This window comes from Amphibalanus amphitrite, unplaced genomic scaffold (assembly GCF_019059575.1).
Source record: "Amphibalanus amphitrite isolate SeventyFive unplaced genomic scaffold, NRLGWU_Aamphi_draft 000018F_arrow, whole genome shotgun sequence".
In the NCBI taxonomy this organism is placed as follows: Eukaryota; Metazoa; Arthropoda; class Thecostraca; order Balanomorpha; family Balanidae; genus Amphibalanus; species Amphibalanus amphitrite.
Window position 1 is genome coordinate 899,809 of NW_024881514.1, and position 23,184 is coordinate 922,992.

At 51.3% G+C, this 23,184-nt stretch overlaps 2 protein-coding genes across 5 annotated transcripts; one reads left to right on the forward strand and one right to left on the reverse strand.

Moving 5' to 3' along the window:
- Positions 1–5,256: 5,256 nt before the first annotated feature.
- On the forward strand, positions 5,257–12,897 carry LOC122388477 (tRNA modification GTPase MnmE-like). Of its 4 annotated transcripts, XM_043379624.1 has the most exons (7): positions 5,261–5,483; positions 5,846–5,891; positions 7,565–7,746; positions 8,769–9,040; positions 11,366–11,647; positions 11,882–12,044; positions 12,214–12,897. In XM_043379624.1, the coding sequence occupies exons 3-7, from the start codon at positions 7,578–7,580 to the stop codon at positions 12,828–12,830; spliced, it is 1,503 nt and encodes a 500-aa protein (XP_043235559.1). In that variant the 5' UTR covers positions 5,261–5,483; positions 5,846–5,891; positions 7,565–7,577; the 3' UTR covers positions 12,831–12,897. The 4 variants fall into 4 exon arrangements, with proteins under 4 accessions (XP_043235574.1, XP_043235559.1, XP_043235569.1 ...); XM_043379639.1 differs by lacking the exon at positions 5,846–5,891 and having other exon boundaries at positions 5,257–5,324; XM_043379634.1 differs by lacking the exon at positions 5,846–5,891 and having other exon boundaries at positions 5,261–5,489.
- Positions 12,898–13,700: 803 nt separating this feature from the next.
- LOC122388504 (CUGBP Elav-like family member 2) lies at positions 13,701–22,693 on the reverse strand. Its single transcript, XM_043379663.1, has 2 exons — positions 22,483–22,693; positions 13,701–16,682 (listed from the first exon to the last, which is right to left on the reverse strand). The coding sequence occupies exon 2, from the start codon at positions 16,520–16,522 to the stop codon at positions 15,098–15,100; it is 1,425 nt and encodes a 474-aa protein (XP_043235598.1). The 5' UTR covers positions 16,523–16,682; positions 22,483–22,693; the 3' UTR covers positions 13,701–15,097.
- Positions 22,694–23,184: the final 491 nt, after the last annotated feature.

Below are 23,184 nucleotides of genomic sequence, written 5' to 3' on the forward strand. Positions count from 1 at the left end.
CCCTCAGCTAACGTCAAACGGACGTCAGAAGGCCTTAAAGGGTGTCAAAGGTCCCTGAGCTGGCGTCAGAGGGTCATGCCCTTGCGTCAAATGGCTCTCCGAAGGCTCTAAAGGGTCCTTAGCTGGTGACAGAGGGCCCCCAGCTGGCGCCAAATGGCCATCAAAAGGCCTCTAACGGTCCTCAGTTGGCGTCAAGCGGCCCTCAAAAAGCCTTAAGGGGCCCTTAGAAGACCTCAAGGGGCCATCAGAAGGCCTTAAAGAGCGTCAAAGGGCCTTGAGCTAGCGTCAGAGGGCCCCCCAGCTAATGTCAGAGGGCCCTGAGCTAGCGTCAAACTTAAAGTGCCCTTAGCTGGTGTCAGAGGGCCCCAGTTGGTGTCAGAGGGTCATCCATTGGCGTCTAATGGCCATCAGAAGGCCCAAAAACGATCCTCAGCTGGCGTCCAACGGTCCTCATCTGACGTCAAGAGACCCTCAAAAGGCCTCAAAGGCCCCTCGACTGCTCAAAGGGCATTTAGAAGGCCTCAATGGGAACTCAAGAGACGTTAAACGGCTCTCAAAAGGCTTGAAACGGCCCTCTGCTGATGGCAAAGGGCTCGCACCTGAGTCAATAAGAGCCTTGTCAAAAAACGGACCTGAGAAACCTTGCCGGCCCTGGTTATCTGCGGGACTCCTACACTTACCTGAGTGGCCCCCGTTTACTGAGGGGCCCTGGTTATTGATGGGGTCCCTGGTTACTTAAGGCCTGGCCTGGTTACCAGAGGGGCCCATGGTCACCTGGTGGGCCCCTGATCAATTGAAAACCCCTGGTCATCTGAAACGCCCCTGATTACCTAAAGGGTCCCATCACTTGGATTCAGTGACATAGCAAGGGAGCGAGGGGGTACGTGCCCGTTCTCGGGTTTAGGGTTCCTTCGAAACCGAGGCGCCCTGCGGCGCCAGTTGGTAGCAGAGGGTTCGCGCTGGCCGCACTTCAACTCGGAAGGACACCACAGGGCTTGTGGGGGGACGTTATTGGCTCCTATGTAGCCACAATTATCTTCATAAAGGCCCAATGCCGGTTTCTGAGAGACCTCGCCGGCCGCTCAGGGCCAAGTAGTAACGGCCAACGAGGGATTGGCTGCTATGGCTCCACATCCGTCTGTGATAGACACACGGTCCACACCAGTGTTTCTAAAGGCACCCACAACGGCAACTGCGAGGCCCCTCGCCCCACCTCCAAGGGACCCCCACCAGCGCATCTTAACCCAGCAAACATGCCCACATGGTTCCCATATGGGACCCACATGGGCCCCCCACCTCTTCCATATGGGTCCCACATGGGAATGGCAGTGGGTGACACGTGGGACCCATATGGGCCAGCCCACGTAGGCCCCATATGGAACCCACGCGGCGCCCACATGGGACCCATATGGGTAGCCCATCTATAGCCCATGTCCCACGTGGGCCCATCTGGCCCATGTTCACCCCATATGGGACCCACATGGGATGCCCATCTCCAGCCCACATGCGTTTGGCCCATCTGGCCCATTTTTATCCCATATGGGGCCCATATGGGTAGCCCATCTGTAGCCCATGTCCCACGTGGGCCCATCTGGCCCATGTTCACCCCATATGGGACCCATGTGGGCATGTTTGCTGGGAAGGGCCTACACCGACGCCTCTGAGGGCCGCGTACCAGTGACTCTGAGGGCCTCTTACCAGCCTCCGAGTGTCCTTGCCAGCCTATGACGGGCCACTTTCCACTTGCAGGCCATTTTGCAGGGCTACACACATGCCAATGATGGCCCCACCAGTGTCTCCAAGCCCTAAGACCCCGCAACGGCGCCTGTGAGGACCCAACACCAGCGCATCTGACGGCCTTTCACTGGCACCTCTGAACGCGCCACACACCGGTGACTCTGAGGACCTCGCTCGCTTCGCTCGCTCGTAAAATACCATGTAAATTAGGCATTAGTGTACATTATAGGCACACTCCTCGGGCATAAATGATACTTTTGCTTGCCAATTTTCCACATTTTCTCATGCAAAGACCGTTTTAAAGAGACCCGTCTTCCAGTGAGACTGAACCCACCGTGCCTCCCTCCTCCCATCAAAAGGTCCTGGGTACATCCTTGCCTGAGCTGACCCCGGGCGCCCGGGTGACTCGCGGGCCCGGGGTCAGGTGACCAGCAGGTGACCCCCTCTTGGGCGAAATTCTGGGTACGTGTCCGACATGCATCGTACCATAGTCCTGTTGATTTGATTCATTGGTTAAGCATTAAATATAGGGGAAGGAGGGTGAATTGCGCCACCTTAAGGAAAAACGCTAATTGTAAGAAAACCACTGGAGATGTAAGCATGCACTGTTCACCATTTCAAAGAGGAACTCATTGGCTACGATTTAAGAGCCTCCCGATCAATTAAGAATGTTTCGTTTGCTTCTGACAGCTGCTTTTTCAAAAACATGCAAAAGGGCGCATTTACCAACAACTGATGTAAATTGCGCCAGGGGGATGGCGCAATTAGAACCCAATTGCGCCCTATCCTTTAACATGGCTAAGCAAAGGAGACGGAATGCATACACTCCGGCAGTCTATGTCATTGTGGCTTACTTGAACATGTATTATGTGAATCAAGCTCGATACATAATAAATGTAGATATAAATTGCGATGTTTTTTGCGCAGGTAAATAACTTTACTTGTGTCCGGTATGCTTGTGAAGTGGAGCGAAAACGTTTGATGTAACCGACTAGATATATATGAACGTATGCGCCTAGACGGTTATATTTTCAATTGTTTCTCTCAAAATTAATATGTTTTATTGTTTCGACAACTTTTGACATCAGTTCTAACTTTGTATCATAGCTGTCACGTCTCACGCCTGAGTTAATGTTAAAAATGCCGTATTTCACCAATTACACCGCAAGTTCATGGCCTAAATGGCAGCTGCATTATAAGTTCGACGAGAGAAATAATTTCTAGACTGACGATGGCGGTTTGCTCCCCTGCCTGACATAAAACTCCTTCTTTATCGCAATCAGTTAATGATGCATTCATACTGTCGTGATACAATAGCTACACCATTATTCTATTTGCGCCCCCCTGGCGCAATTGCCATGGGCGCAATTAAAATTGAGATATTTTTTAATAAAAGCATAGAAGTTACCATAAAGATACTGAAGGATGTTTACTGTTTCAGTAAAATATAATAAAAAAAGGACTTTTCTTTCCAAATATCACACTCAAAATCACACATGTTTCGCCTATTTTTATAGCCAACGGTTCAAAATGCTGTAAAAAAGCTAAGAAAACGCCGTAATATCTTTGATGGCGTAATGAGCCTTGCTGATTGGCTTCATCGGAGAGCTTGGGCCATAAAAGGAACTATCCAGTGGTGAAAATAATGTTTTCGAAAACAAAATACTGAACATGCCATTGAATTCGTGGGAATGTGGGCGGGCGCAATTAGTTAGGAGGGCGCAATACACCCACTTTCCCCTAAGTTATAAGCTGGATCTCTAGTCTGTGACCCCTGCATCGTATCAAATAAAATGACATTTCATGTCGATGTGCCTAAAAAAAAAATCTGCGAATATACGTGAAAAAGGAGTGCTGCTCCCGCTCCTACACATCCGGGCCAAACAGGGGCCGGCCCCTGCTTCTAGCCAACCGGGGCCGGTCGGCCGGCCGGCAGTCAGTCGCTGCCCGGGGCTGATTTCTGAGGGACCTGCAAAAATGTTTATTAATGAAATGTTTACGTAATAAATTAAATGATTAGGTATATGTTCCGGCTCTGAGTCGCATTTGAGAAAAAAAAAACAGCCTAGCGTAAAAATATATATGTTTTGAAAATTAACCCCCGCACCGACGGGGGGGGCGGATATCCGCCCCCCCCTGAGGTTTTTCGCGAATAGCGGGAAAACCGCGGCGCGTAGCGCCGCGAAATTTGGTATGACTATAACCTCATCAATTTTACACATGGTGTGCAAGTTTGAACCTCCTACCTTTTAAGGTCAGGTCACCAGGTCACTTTGAATGACCCAACCTCAAGTCACTTTTTTGCAACTTTGTCACCGTGCCAGAGCTACAGTAGATGTCGGAGGCCTTTGAAAGTCGCAGGATATTATTAGGTCATTAGTAGCTACAATTTGTATATCTCGGAATTTTGATATCGGTGACCTAAGGTCAGGTCAATTTCGCGACCTCCCCATTATAAGTCAATGGGGGAAAAATCAACTCCCCGTTTTTACCACTAAAACGGGTCGGAATGGCCCCATATACCATACATGACTTCATATACGATCAACCTTCACTACCTTGAGGTCTGTTTTGCTGTTGGGCAGCTGTGAGGTCATGTGACGTCATCAAAGGTCACCAAAGGTTTTTGGCCAATAACTCCGTACAGGAACAAGATACAGACGCGTGGATGGTCTCATTGTGTTCAGCTCGTCAAGACGCATCGAATGATATACATGATGACCTCGAGGTCACGTGACCTGAGGTCAACCTTTGACCTTGACCTTTCGAGGTCAACATATATATCATTCGATGCGGATTGACGAGAGGATCACGATGATGCCCTTAGTTTGTTCCTATCTTGACTAATTCGAAAGTTATTCGAGAAAAACTCTCTCCATATCTAGCGCCGCCATTTTGACTTTTTCGACCCCTGTGACGTCATCTTTGACCTGACCTGAAAATGACCTTAGTAAAAATTGTAGATCTTGGCCGTGCGTATCTGATGCCGTTTACCGCTTGTCGCTATCTTGCTTCGTTCTCGAGATCTCAGGGGGGGGGGCGGTCATCCGCCCCCCCCCCCGTCGGTGCGAAGTTGGCGCAGACCCCCGTCGGTGCGCGGGTTAAGCTGGTACCGAAATAATTGTTTTACCATGCATTGACAAACCAATTGCTCAAGCTTCAAACCAACCGAAATATAGCCCCGTGGGCCGTATTTTTTTTGGGGGGGGGGCCCTTCGGCATGGGGGGCCCAGTTCGAAGGTCGTGCCCCCCCCCCCCCATTCAAAAATCCTGTGTGCGTGCCTGTAGGTATCTTGGTAGAATCTTCGTCGTCCGGGAGACTGTGATGTGAGTCGTGAGAAGTGTGAACTTGGTGTGAACGCGAAGCCAGTTTTTTTTTCTTCATTTTGTAGGCGTGAGCAAAACTGAAGGAAGGGACTGAATATGGTAGTAAAAGTGGCAGCCCCAGGTGCAGTCAGAGGTGACGCGCTTTTTACGAAATCAGCGCAGCAATCAACCAAAATAGCATGGATTAAATAGCTTCATTGCTTTGCAATTTTTATTCACTCTGAATTTTTGACAGATTGACATAGGTTCCTGAATATTAGGTAGGTACTCGCTGCATCTTAATGAAGTTATCCATCTATCGTGCTCAATGACAGCTTGCCAATGCAACAACGTGGGTTTGAGAGTCACCGTGGGTTTGAGATCAAGCTAAGCTGAAGATTGATCGCTTCGTCTGAATCTTATCAAAGAAGGGGTATAAGGTCAAGGTAAGTACAGTAAGGTCTTACCTTGATAAGGTCAAGGTAAGTGAGTAAGCCTGGCGTCCCAGGAAAATGCCAGATGCCGTTGTAGGTTGTAGGTTTATAGGGTAGGTTGTGGTTTTGTATGTTTGTAGGTTGAAGGTAAGGCTAGGTCAGGTCATGGTCAGGCAAGGTTTGTTTTGGTCTATATATATATCCGTCATTCCAATCTGGCATCTTCCTGGGATGCCAGGCTTGCTAATACCAAAGCAGATATAAGCCAAACCAGAATTGTCCGCCACCGGCCTATGAAGCATATCCAAACCCTAGAGGTCCTGCATCAGTCTTCCAGAACCCATATCAAATTCTAGGGTTCTTTACAGGTAAAGGCATCTGACTTCTGAGGACCTCAGCCTGCCTAGCCTCAAGGTAAAAGGGCCTCCAAGTGAAGTACACTGCTCTTTTGAGTTGACTCATTCGGTATGACTCTGGCTCTGTTTGTACTTCTGTTCCTGTTTATGCTGTTAGTTGTTACATTTTTTTTGCAAATTTTGCTAATATTTTCTCAAAGGAAAGTTACACAGGTGTTCAGCCATACCCTTGAAGCTTCAGGCAGTTCAGGAAGCTGTTCTCTGTTGTCTAGGTCTGCTGCCACCCACCAGCTTCCATACACTCCTAATGGAACCCAGCTTTGACTGTTTTTATGGGGCTATATGTATAATGTCTGCTACATATTATCTGGCTGCCTCACCGTGCATCATGGGTAAATGTGAAGATGAAGCCCAAGTAGGTAAAACACAGTCCAACCTGACCTAACCTTACCTACTAACCTACTAAACAACCTACCAACCTACCTACACCCTATATCCCTGCAACCTACCAGCCTACAAACTACCAACCCTACCAATCTACATCCTACCAACCTACAACCTACTACTACTTGGACTTCATCTTCACATATACTGCATCATGTGTAGTTACTGCTTACAAGTTACAACTTACAACTGAAGAAGAAGAGAAAGAAAAAGAAAGACTTAAAAAAGACTATTATTCACAAGTCACAACACTTGGCAATATTAGGTGCATTTTGCAATTAACCCTCGCTGGTATAGAAGGGGGGGGGTTGAACGGACCCTCTCGGTTTTTCGTGAATAACTCACGTAAAAAGCGGTCGACCGCGACGACATATTCAGTACCCTCGAGTTAATCAATTTTATACTCACCCTGAAAATGTCATGACCCTGACCCAAATGACCCTTGACCTGTGACCTATTTCTCGAGACCATGTTTGGCCGGAATCGCGATTCGGCGTATGTCGGCTCGTATTAGCCGCGCGTTTGCAGTCTTTTCGTGGTTTCAAGCGTTCAAACATGTGATTTGATGTTGGTCCCATGCATTAGGATGGGTGTCAAGATCACCTAACGGTCAGTTCAGGCCATTGACCTTTGATGAACTCAGTTCACTTTTTTTTTAGTTTTGCATGTTTGTAGGCCATTTTTGGAGGTTAATTCGAATTTAGCAACCATTTGAACATTTACGAAGTAGTTTTGGAGCTTTCGTAACATGTTGCGAATCTGTCGGAGGCGGTGTACACGTACTACGAATACCCGGCTGGACCCCTACTGGTTGACCTGACCTGACGGCTGACCCGATCTGGCCTAAATGCATGAAGATATCATCTGTAATTAAAGCTTACATGATATTCGTGATCTGCACCCCGAAAAAAGTCCCTTAGCAACCACACTTGACGACGTTCTAACAGGTCCCGATTTTCACGACTTTTGGGTCATTGACCTGACCTGGGAGGTCAACCAATGACCTAAGACCTTAAAATCTGGTACTGTTGGCTTCCTCTCGTCACGGGCAACACGCTCATTTTTTCCGCGAAGCTTTGGCTCAATCAGGGGCTAAACGGTAAGAGGCGGGGTTCCAACGGAGCCCCCCCCCCCCCCTCTATACCTAAACCACCAATACGGGCGAGGGTCAAACTAAGTGAGTACCTTACCTAATTGATGGTATTTATATACCTAAACAATCACAGTAAAATGACCAGTAGACCTCCACGCTAATCGATGTTTACCGCCATGCCATTGATGCTGCAGGGCTGCTGGGATCATGGTGCCGGCTGCGCTGAGGTGGAGAAGTGTGGTGGGCTCGCTGGTCGCCGCCGGCCGCCGCAGACTCTCCACCGTCTTCGCGCTGAGCTCTGGCCACGGCCGCTGCGGGGTGGCAGTGATCCGGGTCACGGGGCCGGCATCGGCAGACGCCCTCCGCGCGCTCACCGGTGGGTCGACTCTCATGCAAGCTTAGCCTACTGGGGAGCGTAGAATCCGTCGTTTCCTTGTCTTAACTTTCTGGTCTATTGACAAAGGTCACAAGTAACGCTCTCATTCTGGACTGATCCTCTCAGTTCCGATTATTCTCTCACGTTTCCGCGTCCTGAAACACAGCAGTAAAGGAGAGCAAAACAAAACCGAAAATGGCTCAGCACATAAACAACCAATGGTTACCAAAAGAAATCAACAAGAATCAGCTCACAGTTCATACTCAAAATCATAGCGAAACTCACCCTTCAGCAGACGCAATGAATAACACGACACCCATCGCTGGCGCCCGTATCAGGGACGCCGGTGAAAACAGGGCGCCGGAGGGCATATTAGTCACGTGACATTTGGAACTTCCCCCGCTCCGTTGGCCTTCTATATCCCAAACGTCACGTGTAAATTTAACGGACCTTGATCAAATCGCCCCAGGCGCCCTGTTTTCACCGTCGTCCCGTATCAGTCTGTCAGCGCCGGCTGACCCGAAGAGCGCCGGCCGGCCCTCAGGCCACGCGGCTGCGGCGCTCTCCCATTGGCTGGCCAATGAGAGCTGCCAGAATACCCAATGCCTCAAACACACTGCCTACACTTGTTTCCCGATTCTCCTGTGAGTCAGCCTAGGGTGTTGGTCGATGGCCGCCAGGACCTTGTTTCACAGCACGGAAACGTTAGCAAAATTGGTGATTTTGTTTACGTTTCCCAAGAAAACGAACGCCAGTACCTTGTGGTGTCGAGTAGCGGCGTGCCGTGAAACATGCGCTATGGACCGACCTCGGCTGACAGAACGCCGTTGGTGGCTCACAACCGCTCGTCAGACCTCAGCTGTATGTGAAGAGACATAGGGTATAACAGTGGCCTGCTTAGTCGCCTGATGGTCAGTCATTTGGCTTGTGTGTGGCGACTATCGACCCTCCTACAAACCGCTGACCTGTGAACCGCTGTCCACTGACCTGTGCCCGCTGACCTGTGCCCTCTGACCGGCCAGGCGGCCGGAGTCTGCCGGCGGCGCGGCGCGCCGTGGTCCGCCGGCTGTTCTCGCCGTGTGACGGCGCCCTGCTGGACCGGGCGCTGCTGCTCTGGCTGCCCGGACCGGCCTCGTTCACCGGCGAGGACTGCTGCGAACTGCACACTCACGGCGGCCCGGCCGTGGTGGCCGCAGTGCTCCGCGCTCTTGCCGCCGTCCCCGGCCTGCAGCCCGCCAGACCCGGAGAGTTCACCCGGAGAGCCTTTCACGCCGGGAAACTGGACGTCACTCAGGTGGGTGTGGCGTGATGTTAGCTAGGCGGGTGTGCCGTGACGCCATTCAGGCAGGTGTGTCGTGCGATATGCGAACACTAGTGGCAGACATCTGCCTGGTATCGGCTTGGTATCATATTCATAGTCTGGTATCCTGACTAGTCTGCACTGCCATAATGTAGGGCGAAGTGTTTAAGTACAGCATCCTCGCCTGCAGCTGGGGCGTTCCACGACAAATCGACAAATAAAAAATTAAATTTGCACCCTCATATTTTATTCTTCGTTGAAAACTGGTGTAAGGGGTTGTGATGGGCGGGGAAGCCAGCTGTGGCAAGGATTTTTTTCTTCGAACAACGGTTTCCGAGATATAGCCTCGGGCAATTCCTGGAGTTCGCGCTGCAGCCCTATGTTTGGCGGCCTCTAACTCAGAAACTATTGGTTTTTTACGATAAAAACTTTATATGGTTCAACTCACAATCAACCAACAAACATTTTGGCTATCTCGGATTTTCAATTTTTGAAAATTTTGATCACGTGACCTTTTGTCCTATTTTTCGAAGAGTGACCTTGATATTTTCCCCACCGAAAGTTGCAATTTTGTCTGATGACGATTAAAGCCTTATCAATTGTCATTCATATGCGATAATAAAAAAGTGGTTATCGCCCTGCGTTGACCTCAGGTCAGGTCATTTTTATGACCTGTCCATTATTACGAGCGGGAGCGACAGCGAGATCTCGAGAATAAAGAAAGATAGCGACAAGCGGTAAACGTTCAAGGGTACACACGCATAAGGTCTATAATTTTTACTGAGGTCATTTTCAGGTCAGGTCAAAGATGACGTCACAGGAGCTAAAAGGAAGTCAAAATGGCGGCACTATACATATATATGAAGCTTTTCTCGAATAACTTTCAAGGTATCCCAGCTAGGAGCAAACTAATAGCACCATCGTGATCCTCTCGTCGATCCGCATCGAAACATATGTATGTTGACCTCGAAAAGTCGAAAGGTCAAAAGTTGACCTTAGGTCACGTGATCTAAGGTCAACTTTTGACCTTTCGACCTTTCGAGGTCAACATACATATGTTTCGATGCGGATCGACGAGAGGATCACGATGGTGCTATTAGTTTGTTCCTAGCTGGGATACCTTGAAAGTTATTCGAGAAAAACTTCATATATATGTATAGTGCCGCTATTTTGACTTCCTTTTAGCTCCTGTGACGTCATCTTTGACCTGACCTGAAAATGACCTCAGTAAAAATTATAGACCTTATCCGTGTGTACCCTTGACCGTTTACCGCTTGTCGCTATCTTTCTTTATTCTCGAGATCTCGCTGTCGCTCCCGCTCGTAATAATGGACAGGTCATAAAAATGACCTGACCTGAGGTCAACGCAGGGCGATAACCACTTTTTTATTATCGCATATGAATGACAATTGATAAGGCTTTAATCGTCATCAGACAAAATTGCAACTTTCGGTGGGGAAAATATCAAGGTCACTCTTCGAAAAATAGGACAAAAGGTCACGTGATCAAAATTTTCAAAAATTGAAAATCCGAGATAGCCAAAATGTTTGTTGGTTGATTATGAGTTGAACCATATAAAGTTTTTATCGTAAAAAACCAATAGTTTCTGAGTTAGAGGCCGCCAAACATAGGGCTGCAGCGCGAACTCCAGGAATTGCCCGAGGCTATATCTCGGAAACCGTTGTTCGAAGAAAAAAATCCTTGCCACAGCTGGCTTCCCCGCCCATCACAACCCATTAGACCAATTTTAAGCAAAAAATAAAACATGAGGGTGCAGGGCACTTGTCGATTTGTCGTGGAACGCCCCAGCTGTCGACTGTACGGCTCCATGTTTGGTGTCAGTGCCGCCCCGCCAGGTGGAGGGGCTCGCCGACCTGCTGTATGTATAATGTCAGTGCCGCTCCGCCAGGTGTGGGGGGGGGGGGGGGCTCGCCGACCTGCGGTATGTATAATGTCAATGCCGTGCCGCCAGGTGGAGGGGCTCGCCAACCTGCTGTACGTATAATGTCAGTGCCGCCCCGTCAGGTGGAGGGACTCGCCGTCCTGCTGTATGTATAATGTCAGTGCCGTGCCGCCAGGTGGAGGGACTGTATGTATAATGTCAGTGCCGTGCCGTCAGGTGGAGGGGCTCGCCGTCCTGCTGTATGTATAATGTCAGTGCCGTGCCGCCAGGTGGAGGGGCTCGCCGACCTGCTGTATGTATAATGTCAGTGCCGTGCCGCCAGGTGGAGGGGCTCGCCGACCTGCTGTATGTATAATGTCAGTGCCGTGCCGCCAGGTGAAGGGACTGTATGTATAATGTCGGTGCCGCCCCGTCAGGTGGAGGGGCTCGCCGACCTGCTGGCCGCCGAGACGGAGCAGCAGCGGCGCCAGGCGGTGCGCCAGGCCGAGGGACACCTGCGCCGCCAATACAGCCGCTGGCGCGCCGCCCTGCTCCGCTGCCTGGCCACCGCCGAGGCCTTCATCGACTTCGGCGAGGAGGAGCTGATTGAGGAGGACGCCATGGCCGAGACGGTGGCGGCCGCCGACCGGCTGGCTGACGACATGCGGCGGCACCTGGCGGACGGCCGGCGCGGGGAGCGGCTGCGCAGCGGCGTGCAGGTGGGCGCGCTGACCCCACCCCATCCGTGTCCTATGGGGTGCCAGGGTACCACTGCAGGAACCGAGGGACTGCGTGGACTGGGACTCGGGAGGGACCAAGCCGCTGACGGGCGCGATGAGGAGACGTCTTTTGTCATTGTTCTTGAATTCCAATATACATCCGAGAATACATATCTCGTGTCTCGCTGCATGCTCACACGCTTCTATGTTTGTGACGCCTCTCTGACGTCACAGGTAACGATTGCCGGCGCTCCGAACGCCGGCAAGAGCAGCCTGCTGAACGGCCTGGTGCAGCGGGAGGCGGCCATTGTCTCCGAGGTACCCGGCACTACGCGGGACCTGCTGGACGCCACTCTGGACGTGGCCGGCTTCCCGGTGGTGCTCACCGACACGGCCGGTAGGTGACGCGCCAGGCGACGCCGCTGGCCGGCAGGTGGCCGCTGCACGTAACAGAAACTTCCGCATCGTAGCCAGGAGAGGGAGGGAGGGTAATATGCGATGTTGCATCGTATTGCCTCAGGTTTTACCTATCATGTCTGACTGCTTTGCTCCGTGTCCCCGGGCAGGTCTGCGCGATGCGTCAGACGCCGTGGAGCGGGAGGGTGTCCGCCGCGCCCGGGGCAGCGCTGCCGCCGCTGACCTGGTCCTGCTGGTGGCTGAGGCGCCGCGCGTGCTCTTCTGGATGGGCGGACCGGGCGTCGCGCGCACCGCGGACGTGTTCGTGTCTGAGCAGCTGTCGGCGCTGGGTCTGGGCGCCGGGACCGAGTCGCCGCCGCCAGAGACCCAGCTGGTGTTGAACAAGGTGGACCTGGTGTCGGAGGCAGAGGTAGAGCGGCTGGGTGACTGGTGCCGGTCGGCGCCCGGCCGCACGGCCCTCGTCTCCTGTCTGACCGGTCACGGCGTGGCCGCGCTGGTGGAGGCGCTCGGTGACAGCCTGGGCCGGCTATGCGCGGACGCGGCCGCCCCGGCGCCGGCTCTCACCCGGCAGCGGCACCGGCTGCACGTGGCCGGCGCCGAGCGGCACGTGCGCCAGTTTATAGCTCAGGTGGCGGCCGGCGGCGACCTGGCGCTGGCGGCCGAGCAGCTGCGACTGGCCGCCCGGCAGATCGGCGAGCTCACCGGCCACGTCGGCGCCGAGGAGATACTGGATGTTATCTTCAGCGACTTCTGCATAGGAAAGTGATAGCACATACCTCAGCAAAGAGCAACTATGCAGGTAACTGCGTTGAATAAACTGTTACGTGTCTTTTTCTCTTATTTTGTATCCAACGAGGAAGGAAGAGATATAAAATTAATATTAGCTTGTACCTATGTCGCGCAACTTGCGTCTCTTCTGACAGTTCAACTTTACCCTCATCCAGACGTCGTTAGCGGGCTATGCTCTACAAGCTAAGTGGCACGGTTAGGATGTCCAGCACTACGAGCTACCTATGCCCGGGACATCAAATTATGTCCCTGAATAATCTTTTGGAACAGGGTAGGTTACGTTAGTCATAAAGTCAAGGCAGGGCAGGTTGTAGTCTGGGCCAACTAGCTCAACGCTCAACGATATTTGACCAAAGCTCACCGTTCCCTCTTTTCCATCCTCAGGACAGTCAAATCCTTCACATCTCAACCCTCTGCTCCGGAATGGACGGGCAACTTTATTCCATGCGGGAATGGCTGATAGGAGCACGACCGTAGCCAGGTGCGGTGAGTGCTTGGGGGGGGGGGGGGGCGGAGGGGACTGGTCGGCCTGTCTTCTCGACGGGCTCAGCCCCGGCGACTCCCCAGGATGCTCTTCCAGACCAATGTCTCCCCCTAACTCCTATCATCCTTCCGGACCTGAAATGGTCACGTCAGATCGAAAGGGCCACCCCCCCCCCCCCCAAAAAAAAATGGCCAAATTAGGCAATTGCACTATCGCAGCATTGGTACGAATTTCTACAGCGTGCCGGTGCGTCTCACCGCCCGCCCAGTGGATGCCACCTGTGGGTAGACCGTCGCACCCCTACGGAGCCGGCGAGGTGCTGGTCCACGGTGGCACTACCAAAAACATCAACCATCATAAATATTTGGTTATTAAAGAATATTTATTCAAATAACATGGTATACAGAATACAATTTAACATCGGTACAAATGATACCCTCCGGGTATTCGGTTGGCGCCGCTCCGGTGCCGCCGTTCGCGCCGCGCCGCCACTCGGGCAGGGAGCGGGCGCGAGCACCGAGCGCGCCCGTTCCCGACAGATCAGCCGACATGATCCACCACGGCAAGGCGACACAACCACCGGCGGCCGCCCGGCCGCGCCGCGCCGCCCAACCAGCAAGCATACTTAACGGCTAGCTTAACGATAACTGATAGGGGACCCCAAACCACATCGCGGGCAGGGAGGAAAATCGCTTCGACGGTTCTTCTTAATTTAGATAAGAAAGTAACATGATCACAAATCAGCTAACATATCAGCAACAAAGTAAACTCGTGGACGCCGACGCGCACGGCCAGACCCGGTGGCGATCGTCTGAGCAGCTAAACAAACGGACGTTCTTGCTGATTTTCCTCCCGAGCACCGTTTCACGAAGACAAGCGACCGACTCGCAATTTGGCTGGAGCCGTGACGCCGGTCGCCCTGCACTGCTGTCTGCCCGACAGAGACGCCCGGCGTCACAGCCAGCTTAGCATCACCTACACCACGAATAAAACGTTACACTAGACTACACAAACGGCTGAAAACAACAAGGGTCGGCGGCGGGCGGCGCCCGGCCGCCGCCACTCACACGGGACACAGGCGCACGGAGGCTCGGGCCGACCAGACGCGCCATCACATTGGGATTTCGGTAGCTGCCAGTTGCGCGGGCTCTGGCCGGGCTGCGGCCGCCCCGTTCGTTGTACGGATCAGGGTAACTGCCACGTTTGTACGTCGCCTCTGGGGGGAGCGCCGCGGCGGCTCAGTCTGCGGCACCAACCCTCCATCGCCCACTCGCCTTCTCGGTAAAATAATCTCACATTCTGGTCGTCGGTGAACGGAGTCTTCGAAAGCATGGCTCTGAGTCGGTGCAAACAACTTTCGTGCCAGCCGAGAAATCTCGTCTCTATCACGCGATAAAATAAAACTTAACTAAAAGTACAAACAAAGCCAGGTTTGTTATAACTTAAAAGCCACAACGCTTTATCCCTGGTTCAACAAGTGCACACGCTCTATAAATAACAATAGATTTGCCACCAATTTGTAACAAGTATTGCAACTACGTGATAATCCGGACTATTATTCTTTTAAATAAATCAAATAGCTGCACAATCTGTTTCGCTCCCACTCGTTTCTCACACGCGAGTACACCTGGTACAAAAAGAGCGCGAAACGCACCATGTCAATAATTTACCCACTGGACGGCTGCTGCCTTTGAGACGGTACGGCGCCCCGCGCACCGGTGTAAAGCCTACAACTGCACCACTAGCCGCGCGCGCCGGCCTCAATAGGGCTTGGGCGCCTCCTTGGAGCGTTTCAGCTGCACCTTGAGCCGCTTGGTGCCGATCTGGAAGCAATTCATGGCCTGAATGGCCGTCTGAGCGCTGGTCGGGTTGTCGTAAGACACGAAACCGAAGCATTTCGACAGGTTGGTCTGCTTGTCGATGAACACCTTGGCTGAGATGACGTTACCGAACGGCATGAAGGCGTGCGCCAGGTCGGCGTCCGTCATCTCCTGCGGCAGGTGGTAGATGAACAGGTTGCAGCCCTCGGGCCCCTCGATCCGCTTGCCGGCCGGATTGTTGTTGGCGACCATGTGCGCCTGCGCGAACGCGGCGGCGGTGAGGCCGCCGAAAGGCTGCAGGCTGGAGAACGCCGTCAGCATCTCCATGGTGGGCGCTGACGGCATCGAGGAGACGGGCGACGCGCCCGACAGCGACGAGCTGGCCGACGACTGGCTCAGGCAGCCGTTCTGCACCGCCAGTGTCGTCAGAGTCGGCATCGACGCGCTGCTCGACGGCGTGGAGACGAGCAGCGGCGCGCCGGCACCGTTCTGCGCCGCGCCCGTTGCCGCCGCCGCCGCCGGCGGTTCGCTGGTGGCCGGCGCGCCGTTGGCTGGTGTCGGAGCGCTGAACCGGGCGGCGCCCAGCACGGCCGGGCCGCCGTTTTGCACGCCGTGACCCAGCAGCGGACCGGCGCCGTGCACCGGGCCGAAGCCGTGCATGGCGGGCAGGCCGAGTCCGCCAGCGCCGCTGAGCTGCTGCAGCAGTGTCAGATACTGCGGACTGAACGGGCCCGCCAGCCCGGAGCCCCACAGCGTCGACGCCACGCTCTGGATTCGGCGCGTATCCTTGTCCTTCTGTGTGTCGGCGAACTTGACTACCATGGGCGCCGAGCAGCCGTCCATCGTCTGCGACTGGTGCATCGCCTTGATGGCGCCGATCGCGTTCTGGCGAGACGAGAACGTGACGAACGCGCAGCCCTTGCTGTGGTTGTTCTGATCGCGAAGCACCGTGCACTCCTCGATGGGGCCGAACCGCGCGAATATGGCGCGCACGTCCGCCTCGTCACACTGTTTGCTGACCATGCCGATGAACAGCTTCCTCTCATTGCGATTCTCGGTGTCTGCCGGTTTCATCTGGATGGGGTGGTGCATGCCGGCCAGAGTGCGTACGTTGTGCAGCTGGTTCTGCGCCTCCAGCGCCGCCTTGCGCGTGAAGAAGGTGACGAAGCAGCAGCCCTTGCTCTGGCCGCTCACCTTGTCCCGCAGTACATTGATCTGGTAGACGGCGCCGAACTCCTCCAACATGGCGCGCAGCTCGGGCTCGTCCATGTGCCGCGGGATCTGGCCGACGAACATTTTGATGGTGTCCTGGTCGGGCTGGTCCTCGGCGGGCGGCGTCAGCGGGCCGCTGCCGTTGGTCGTCATGGCGACGGGCGCGGGCGGCTCGGCGGAAGGCAGCGCGGCGGACCTGGGGGCCGGCCGGGGCTCGGCGCACGCACGGACGGAGGCTCAGACGGCGGGCGATCGGGGGCAGTGGCGACCGGCGCTGGCTAGTGGTCTCTCCGGGACGGCGGGCTCATCACAGCTGTGGAACGGGACAACAGTCAGTGCGGCCTCTACACCGATGCATCGCCAGCACAAATAGAAACAGGGCTACGGACGAGCTGGTCTGGTCAAACGCTTACACATCTAGATACATATGCCTAATAGCACAAACTACAATCGTAACTAGCTTGGAAGTAAGTAAGCTCTATCAGAAAGGGGCTGGAGGTTAGACTGACTTCAGTTAGTCCGTGTTTTGCTTTTGGGGGAGGGTGAGGAGGTAGTCGGTCAGTCATTCAGTGTTACTGTCAGTTACTAACACTTCAGTCTCTAAAGCAAGTCTGTCACTATGTTCTGCGAACGCTAAAAATGCATAAATTCCGCCGCAAGATACGAAGATAGTCAAAGGCGTAACCTTGAAGCACGTTTCGTGTTAGTCGTAAGGCCGTTGAAAGCTGAACTGCCGTGATGTGCGATTCACGGCGGAGCGCCGCCAGCCCCGGACAGAAAGGCACCGGTGACACGAACAGCGGCATGGGCAGTCACGGCGCCAGCGTGCCGGCGAGCGTCCCCCCAACACCCCATCAGGCACGGCGCTCACCTCAGCAATGAACGGATGAACCGGCGGGGTGGATTGAGTGATTTTAAGACCATGCATAATCAAAGAGGTCAATTGTTTAGGTGGTACGTAATAAGGATATATTCAAGGATGCCGTTTTGGTGCTCAGTGAAAATGATACCAAATGAATATCCACTGTCGAACACGATGATATGGAATTACGGCAACTGCATAGCATCATCCACCAACGACTGAATGATTTGTCTTGTGTTTTTTTTTCGAATGAGTATGAATTGCATAGTAACAGAGGCAAGAATCAGTGGAATGGTGTCAAAGTAATAGAGGCAAGAATCAGTGGAATGGTGTCAAAATATTGTCTGGATCCAGCCCTAGTCAGAAAATGACCTTCGTCTGACAGAACGTGCGCAAAAAAACTGGAAAATGCGTTTTTTTATAAAGCTTAAAACAAATAGGGTACTTGATTCTTGGATGTTATCAAGGACCATGTTTCATGGCACGCAATTTATGCTGCGCTAGTGGCGTACAGGAATCAGTAGTGCTAGTTACTGGTCCATTTCGCTAGATGACGCCATTGGTTATCGCCAGGTGTGTAACTGTCGTCAAAATTTATTTCACACACCCAAATTGTTAATGTGACCCCGCTTCCAATCCGCTGATTCCGCGGACTCGGTTGTGACTTTAGTCAAGTTCTAGAAATGTACAATAACAACTTCATACAATATGCCATTTATAAAACGATGTGAATCTGCTTACGGTGCTTATGACCATAGCTTTACTGCTACTTTTGGAAAACGTCGGCCAATATCAGCGCCGAAGTTTGTCGCTGTTTCGCTGGCAGCCGAAAGCCCTAGTAGCGTGCCGTGGAACAGGGCCCCAGCGGTGTTTAGTGGCCAGGTAACAAGGACGATATGTCCGGACCCGGTACAACACCATTCCAGTCGAGCCGAGTGCATGCTCACTAGCGCTCGACATGCAGCACGCAACTGCGATGAATTGCTGGATTGCTGTTTGGGTTGGTTCCCACAACAGAGCTGCTGACAAGTCCGTTATACTTTATGGCAAGTCAAATACTTTGAACGCAATCAATGTTGTAATGGCCCAAACGAAAATGGATATGAAACAAACGAAATAAGTAGTAACTGAAAGGCGTGCCACAAATGTGGCTAGAATACCTGTCTCGCATAACAAAACCGCACCTTTTTTGGGCACATAAGGTACCAGACACCGGATCAGTGCAGCTCAGCAGCTCCGATTCTTAAGCCTGGTGTCGGTGGATCACGAAGCGTCCTGTGATTGGCATCCATTGAGCCACGTTAATCAGTAGGTATCGTCGTATTTACGGGGCGCCGCCCGTGGACCGGGTCCTGTCCTCGGTGTCACCGGCGGCCACTCACAGGGCGGCGCAAAAACCTGTCCCGCTCGCCAGTTTCCGGTCTGCGCCTGCCGCGCGCCCATCCGGCCATAAGGCGGCGGGCCGCTGCCGGCACCTTAGGGGCCCCGGCCCGACAGGCAAAAGGACAGCGGACGGCGCCGCGGATCGATCGGTCCGGATATACAGCACAGCGTGACGGCTGATCACTTCACCAAATAGCCAGTGTGGAGACCGACTCCAAATAGCCATTGGGGAGACCAACACCGAATGATCGGTGGAAAGCCGAATCCGAATGACCGGGGGAACCGATTTCGAATAACCGGGGGAATCGACTCCCAATGCTCAGGGAGCCACGGGCTCCGAGTGGGCAGTGAAGGAAACAACTACAAAGCGTCCCTACGAACACTGCCCCCAAAATCAGGCTAGCGGGGCCAATAACTCCAGAGATCAAGAAGAACCAATGACTCTAAGGCATTGGAATCACTGGCTTCAAATAAACAAGGAGACCACAAGCTCACGTCAAGGCGGGTCAGCTGGTATGTCAAAGCCAGTCAGGCCAGTGAGCTGAGGTCTACAGAAGTTATCTTTCAGATTATTACTACGTTTTGGCAGGCCATCCTGGGTTCATGGGTGCTGCGGACTCCCTGATACAGTTTTATTGGGAATTATTAAAATGTTGATCACCTCAAATACCCCAAGCAACATCATATGCAACACCCAAAATAAAAAAACATCCGACGCTGCATGTTTGGTATAAAATCACGTTTCCAAGTGATTTTCCGCAATAGGTTATTGCAGGAAAGGTTACGACTTACGTGAGCGACACGATAAACGACCCGTAAGAAGTTTGAAGCTTACTGCTTTTTAAAACCTCATCTCACTGCAAAAGCTACCCTGGTCCTGTTTCACAGCACAGGTAAACAACCATCTCCAGAAAAAAAAAACAAGCTACAAGGATCTCAAAGTTTAGGCACCTAATTTTTACTACCTAAAAGTTTCATCTTCCTAAAAAAAATAGCCTGGTCAATGGTCCTGTTTCATCGCAAGTCATTTCCTGCTACTTCCAATGCTAGTTGTCCCTGCTACCTGGAGGTTGTCTCCCCTCTAGCACATACTGGGACCACCTGCAGTGTCATATGCCAAATCAGGAGTGTCACAGTGTCTTGCACGTAAGACTTACACAATTACATCAAGGAGCTAAGGAAAAAATGTGGCTAGAATAAAAGGCCAGGGAAGCATTGCTATTTGCCAGGTGTTCCGCAGTCCACTGCAAGTAAATGAAAACCAAATCATTATTAATAGATAAACCAAGGTACCAAGTACAATGGGAGCTAGGAAATGTCAATATGCAAGCTGAACTGGTTCTCACTTAAAAGCCTTGTTACAGAGCACAGACTGTGCCTCCTCAATTCAAACACCACAGTGGAAAGATCAATCAAGCACATTGCTAGCATCACTAAAAACACCAATACTGAACAATAAGCATGTGGTCCTGCAGTTTGCCTTGCAAAACATTGAGCTGGGTTGTCACCATTTGTGCTACAGTGGCATGCAAGGTTATGCTGCTACCTGTTATTCAGCACAAACATAGGTAATTGACTTCAGGGATGAATTGAGGCACCATCTGCAGCTGCTGCTTACCCATCTGCACTGCAGTGTATGAGCATTAGCTATGTGTATTGTGTGCAGGTAGCATGCTAATGCAGGTAGCTTATGTACTGAACTAACTAGCACCATAATTTGGTTCTGGTACAGCACTTCCAAATACAATAATGCATTCAAGATTTAGTGAGGACATAAAAGGGACAATTGCCCTTTCTAATAGTTTAACTTGATTTTAAGAATGTGAGGAGTTCTTAATCCTGTGGGGCAATTTCCAGACCCTTTTTATGGAGGCTGCTGCAAACTTCCAGCATGGCTAGTGTGCAATAGTCCAGATTTTCCATCATATGTCCTGAGTCCAACAGACTCCTGCCATACTTTGCAAGCTGGATTATATCAACATAGGTCAGACTACAAAGCACGGCAGCCTCAACAAGATCTCATCAAAGCAGAGGCACTCTACTACTGCCCAGTGCAGTGCAGATTTAGTTAATGTGGTGTGGTGCAGAGTTTGTGTTCAGTGCAGACCCAAAAATGTTACTGCGCTGAACTGCTTTGCTGGTAGTGACACAGCATCATCCAAGAAAATGATATGTGGGAGCCACCTTGTGGTGAACCAGGAAATTTTTGGTCTTCACTTGAAATGTTTCATATCAGACAGAAGTGCATATATCTAAGAATTGTAAAAAATTTTAGGTCCTGTCCATTGCAAATTTCTAGTTGGTTGCAGTAGGCTAATACAGGGTGGCGCCGGTAAATAACCACAAATATCAAAGCTGTGTTACGAGGAAACTGTTTTGTGCAGAGCAATAATTTTTTGCATTCATGTTCCATGCTTTATGTAAATTGTTGTCCATAGCAAAAGGGTACGTTGCAACTGAAGATGATAACGGAAGAAATGAAAAGCACACGGTCATTGTGGCGCTTCACGCCGGCAGCTAGGCATCCGAGGTCGCCAACTTCCTCAAGGTCCACAGAAGCCATGATTATAAAGTCGAGCAGAGCTTGGATGAGTCTGTGGGCGACATCCCGTCTGTGGCAAAGCGGAAGAAACATCCCCGACGATCTGATGCCGTCAGAGACGACGATTTCATTGCCAAAGTCGAGAACGTCGTCGACGATGACCCGACGTCGACGTCACCGTCGATGACGGTGACGTCGCGAAGCCCTGGATCGACCGAGTGGCTAAGGAAGGCCCTATGTGTTCCAACAAGACTCTGTAACCGCCCACAAGGCCAGGGTGACGCAGGAGTGGATGAGCGCCAACCTGCACAGCCACATAACGCCCGAGTTCTGGCCGCCAAACTCCCCGGACCTGAACCCGCTCGACTAAAACGTCTGGGGCGTAGTCGAGAGGGACACTAACAAACACCCACACAACAATATTGACTCTCTGAAGTCAGCCATCAAGCAGATGATGGTCAAGATGGACAAGGCCATGCTGACCAAGGCCTGCGCCCGGTTCAAGCCGCGCATCGAGGCCGTCATCGACGCGGAGGGGGATTCATCGAGTGAAGTGTGCTCGACAGGTCGCCATCAGTCACCCCAGTTCCAAGCTTCCATCCAATGTACTGACTTTTGCCAAAAACTCAATGTTTTGTGTGGAGCACATATTGATATTGTCTTCATTTATCGGCGCCACCCTGTATGTATTTTCCACCCTAGCTGATGCAGCTTGTTGACTGTGTTGCTACAGTGGTGTATGGATTATAAGTAAAGTAGCACACTCTATAGTGTGAGTCTATACATTTACAAGGACGCCAATTTATTATAAAGATTATCAACTTTTGCCAGAATAGGTGTCAGATATGTCTTAATTAAGTGAGTAGGTATTTACAAGGTGTTAGGTAGAGTAAAGTTAAATTAATTGGATAACTAACCTTGATATGTGAACAAGAGTTATAGTTAGCAAGTCACGGAAAGAGTGGTACACAAGCAGTAAAATGAGACCTTAAAAGCACAAAAAAGCAAGTCCCTTCAGAAATATTATCTTCATTCGTCATAAAATCAAACAAACGTCTATTTTAGGTGCCTCACTAGCATTTTTTAACACATGTTTGCTACTTTCTTAAACTTTTTAGCATCAGAACTTGAACTGCATTTCACATTCATTTTGATTCAATCAAATAATGATGTTTGGTGCATAACACATGACCCACAATAAAAACACAATTCAAGCATGTCATTTTACACCAAAATGAAATTAAATAATGAAATAGCCGTGCATATCAAAGACAGCTGCAATTCAAGCCCCTGCTGGGCAACAGAAATAGAATTGGAATGTCTTACGTTTCACGTTTATGGTGAAGTCCATTGCATAGTAAAAGCAGATGAACGGAAGGTTATCTTTAAGAGGTTACAAAACAAATAATTTTGCAATTATCAACTCAAAAACACAAAGTATTTATCTCTAAAAAAGAAAGCAAACGAGTGCAAGCTGTTTCTCTCGTGAAAGTGTGTCGAGACAATTGTTGCGCGCGAGCGAGTCAGAATGGTATGCATTAGATTAACGCTACTAAATATTTTCATATGCCCGAAAATATGTTGAAAAGCGTTTTATTAGTTAAATTTGAGTGTGTTCCGCATGTTGCCGTAAAGAAACTGTTGTAATAGCATACACCATCGTTTAAAATAATAATAACAGTCGGATCAATGACTAATATAAAAGCTTATAGCCTCGCTCCCCAGTCATGTTCCATAGACCGCCGGCATTCCACGCCGCTCTGACTGCGAAAGGAGCTTTTTTTGGCCGAGAGTCGCGAGAAAACAGTGCCAGGACTTTATATGCCTTGGCCAGGACGATTGGTAGGTATCTATGGTCCGGAAGACGGCAACGCCTAGCGGGTAGAGATCTGAGTGATGATTGATGAAACAAAAACGGAAAACCGTCTGTGACTTGTTTCAATTAACAATTTCTATAGGTAGGTATGTACAATGTGAATGAACATACATGAATGTTCGGGGTTCCAACGGTTCGAACTTCGAGGCGCA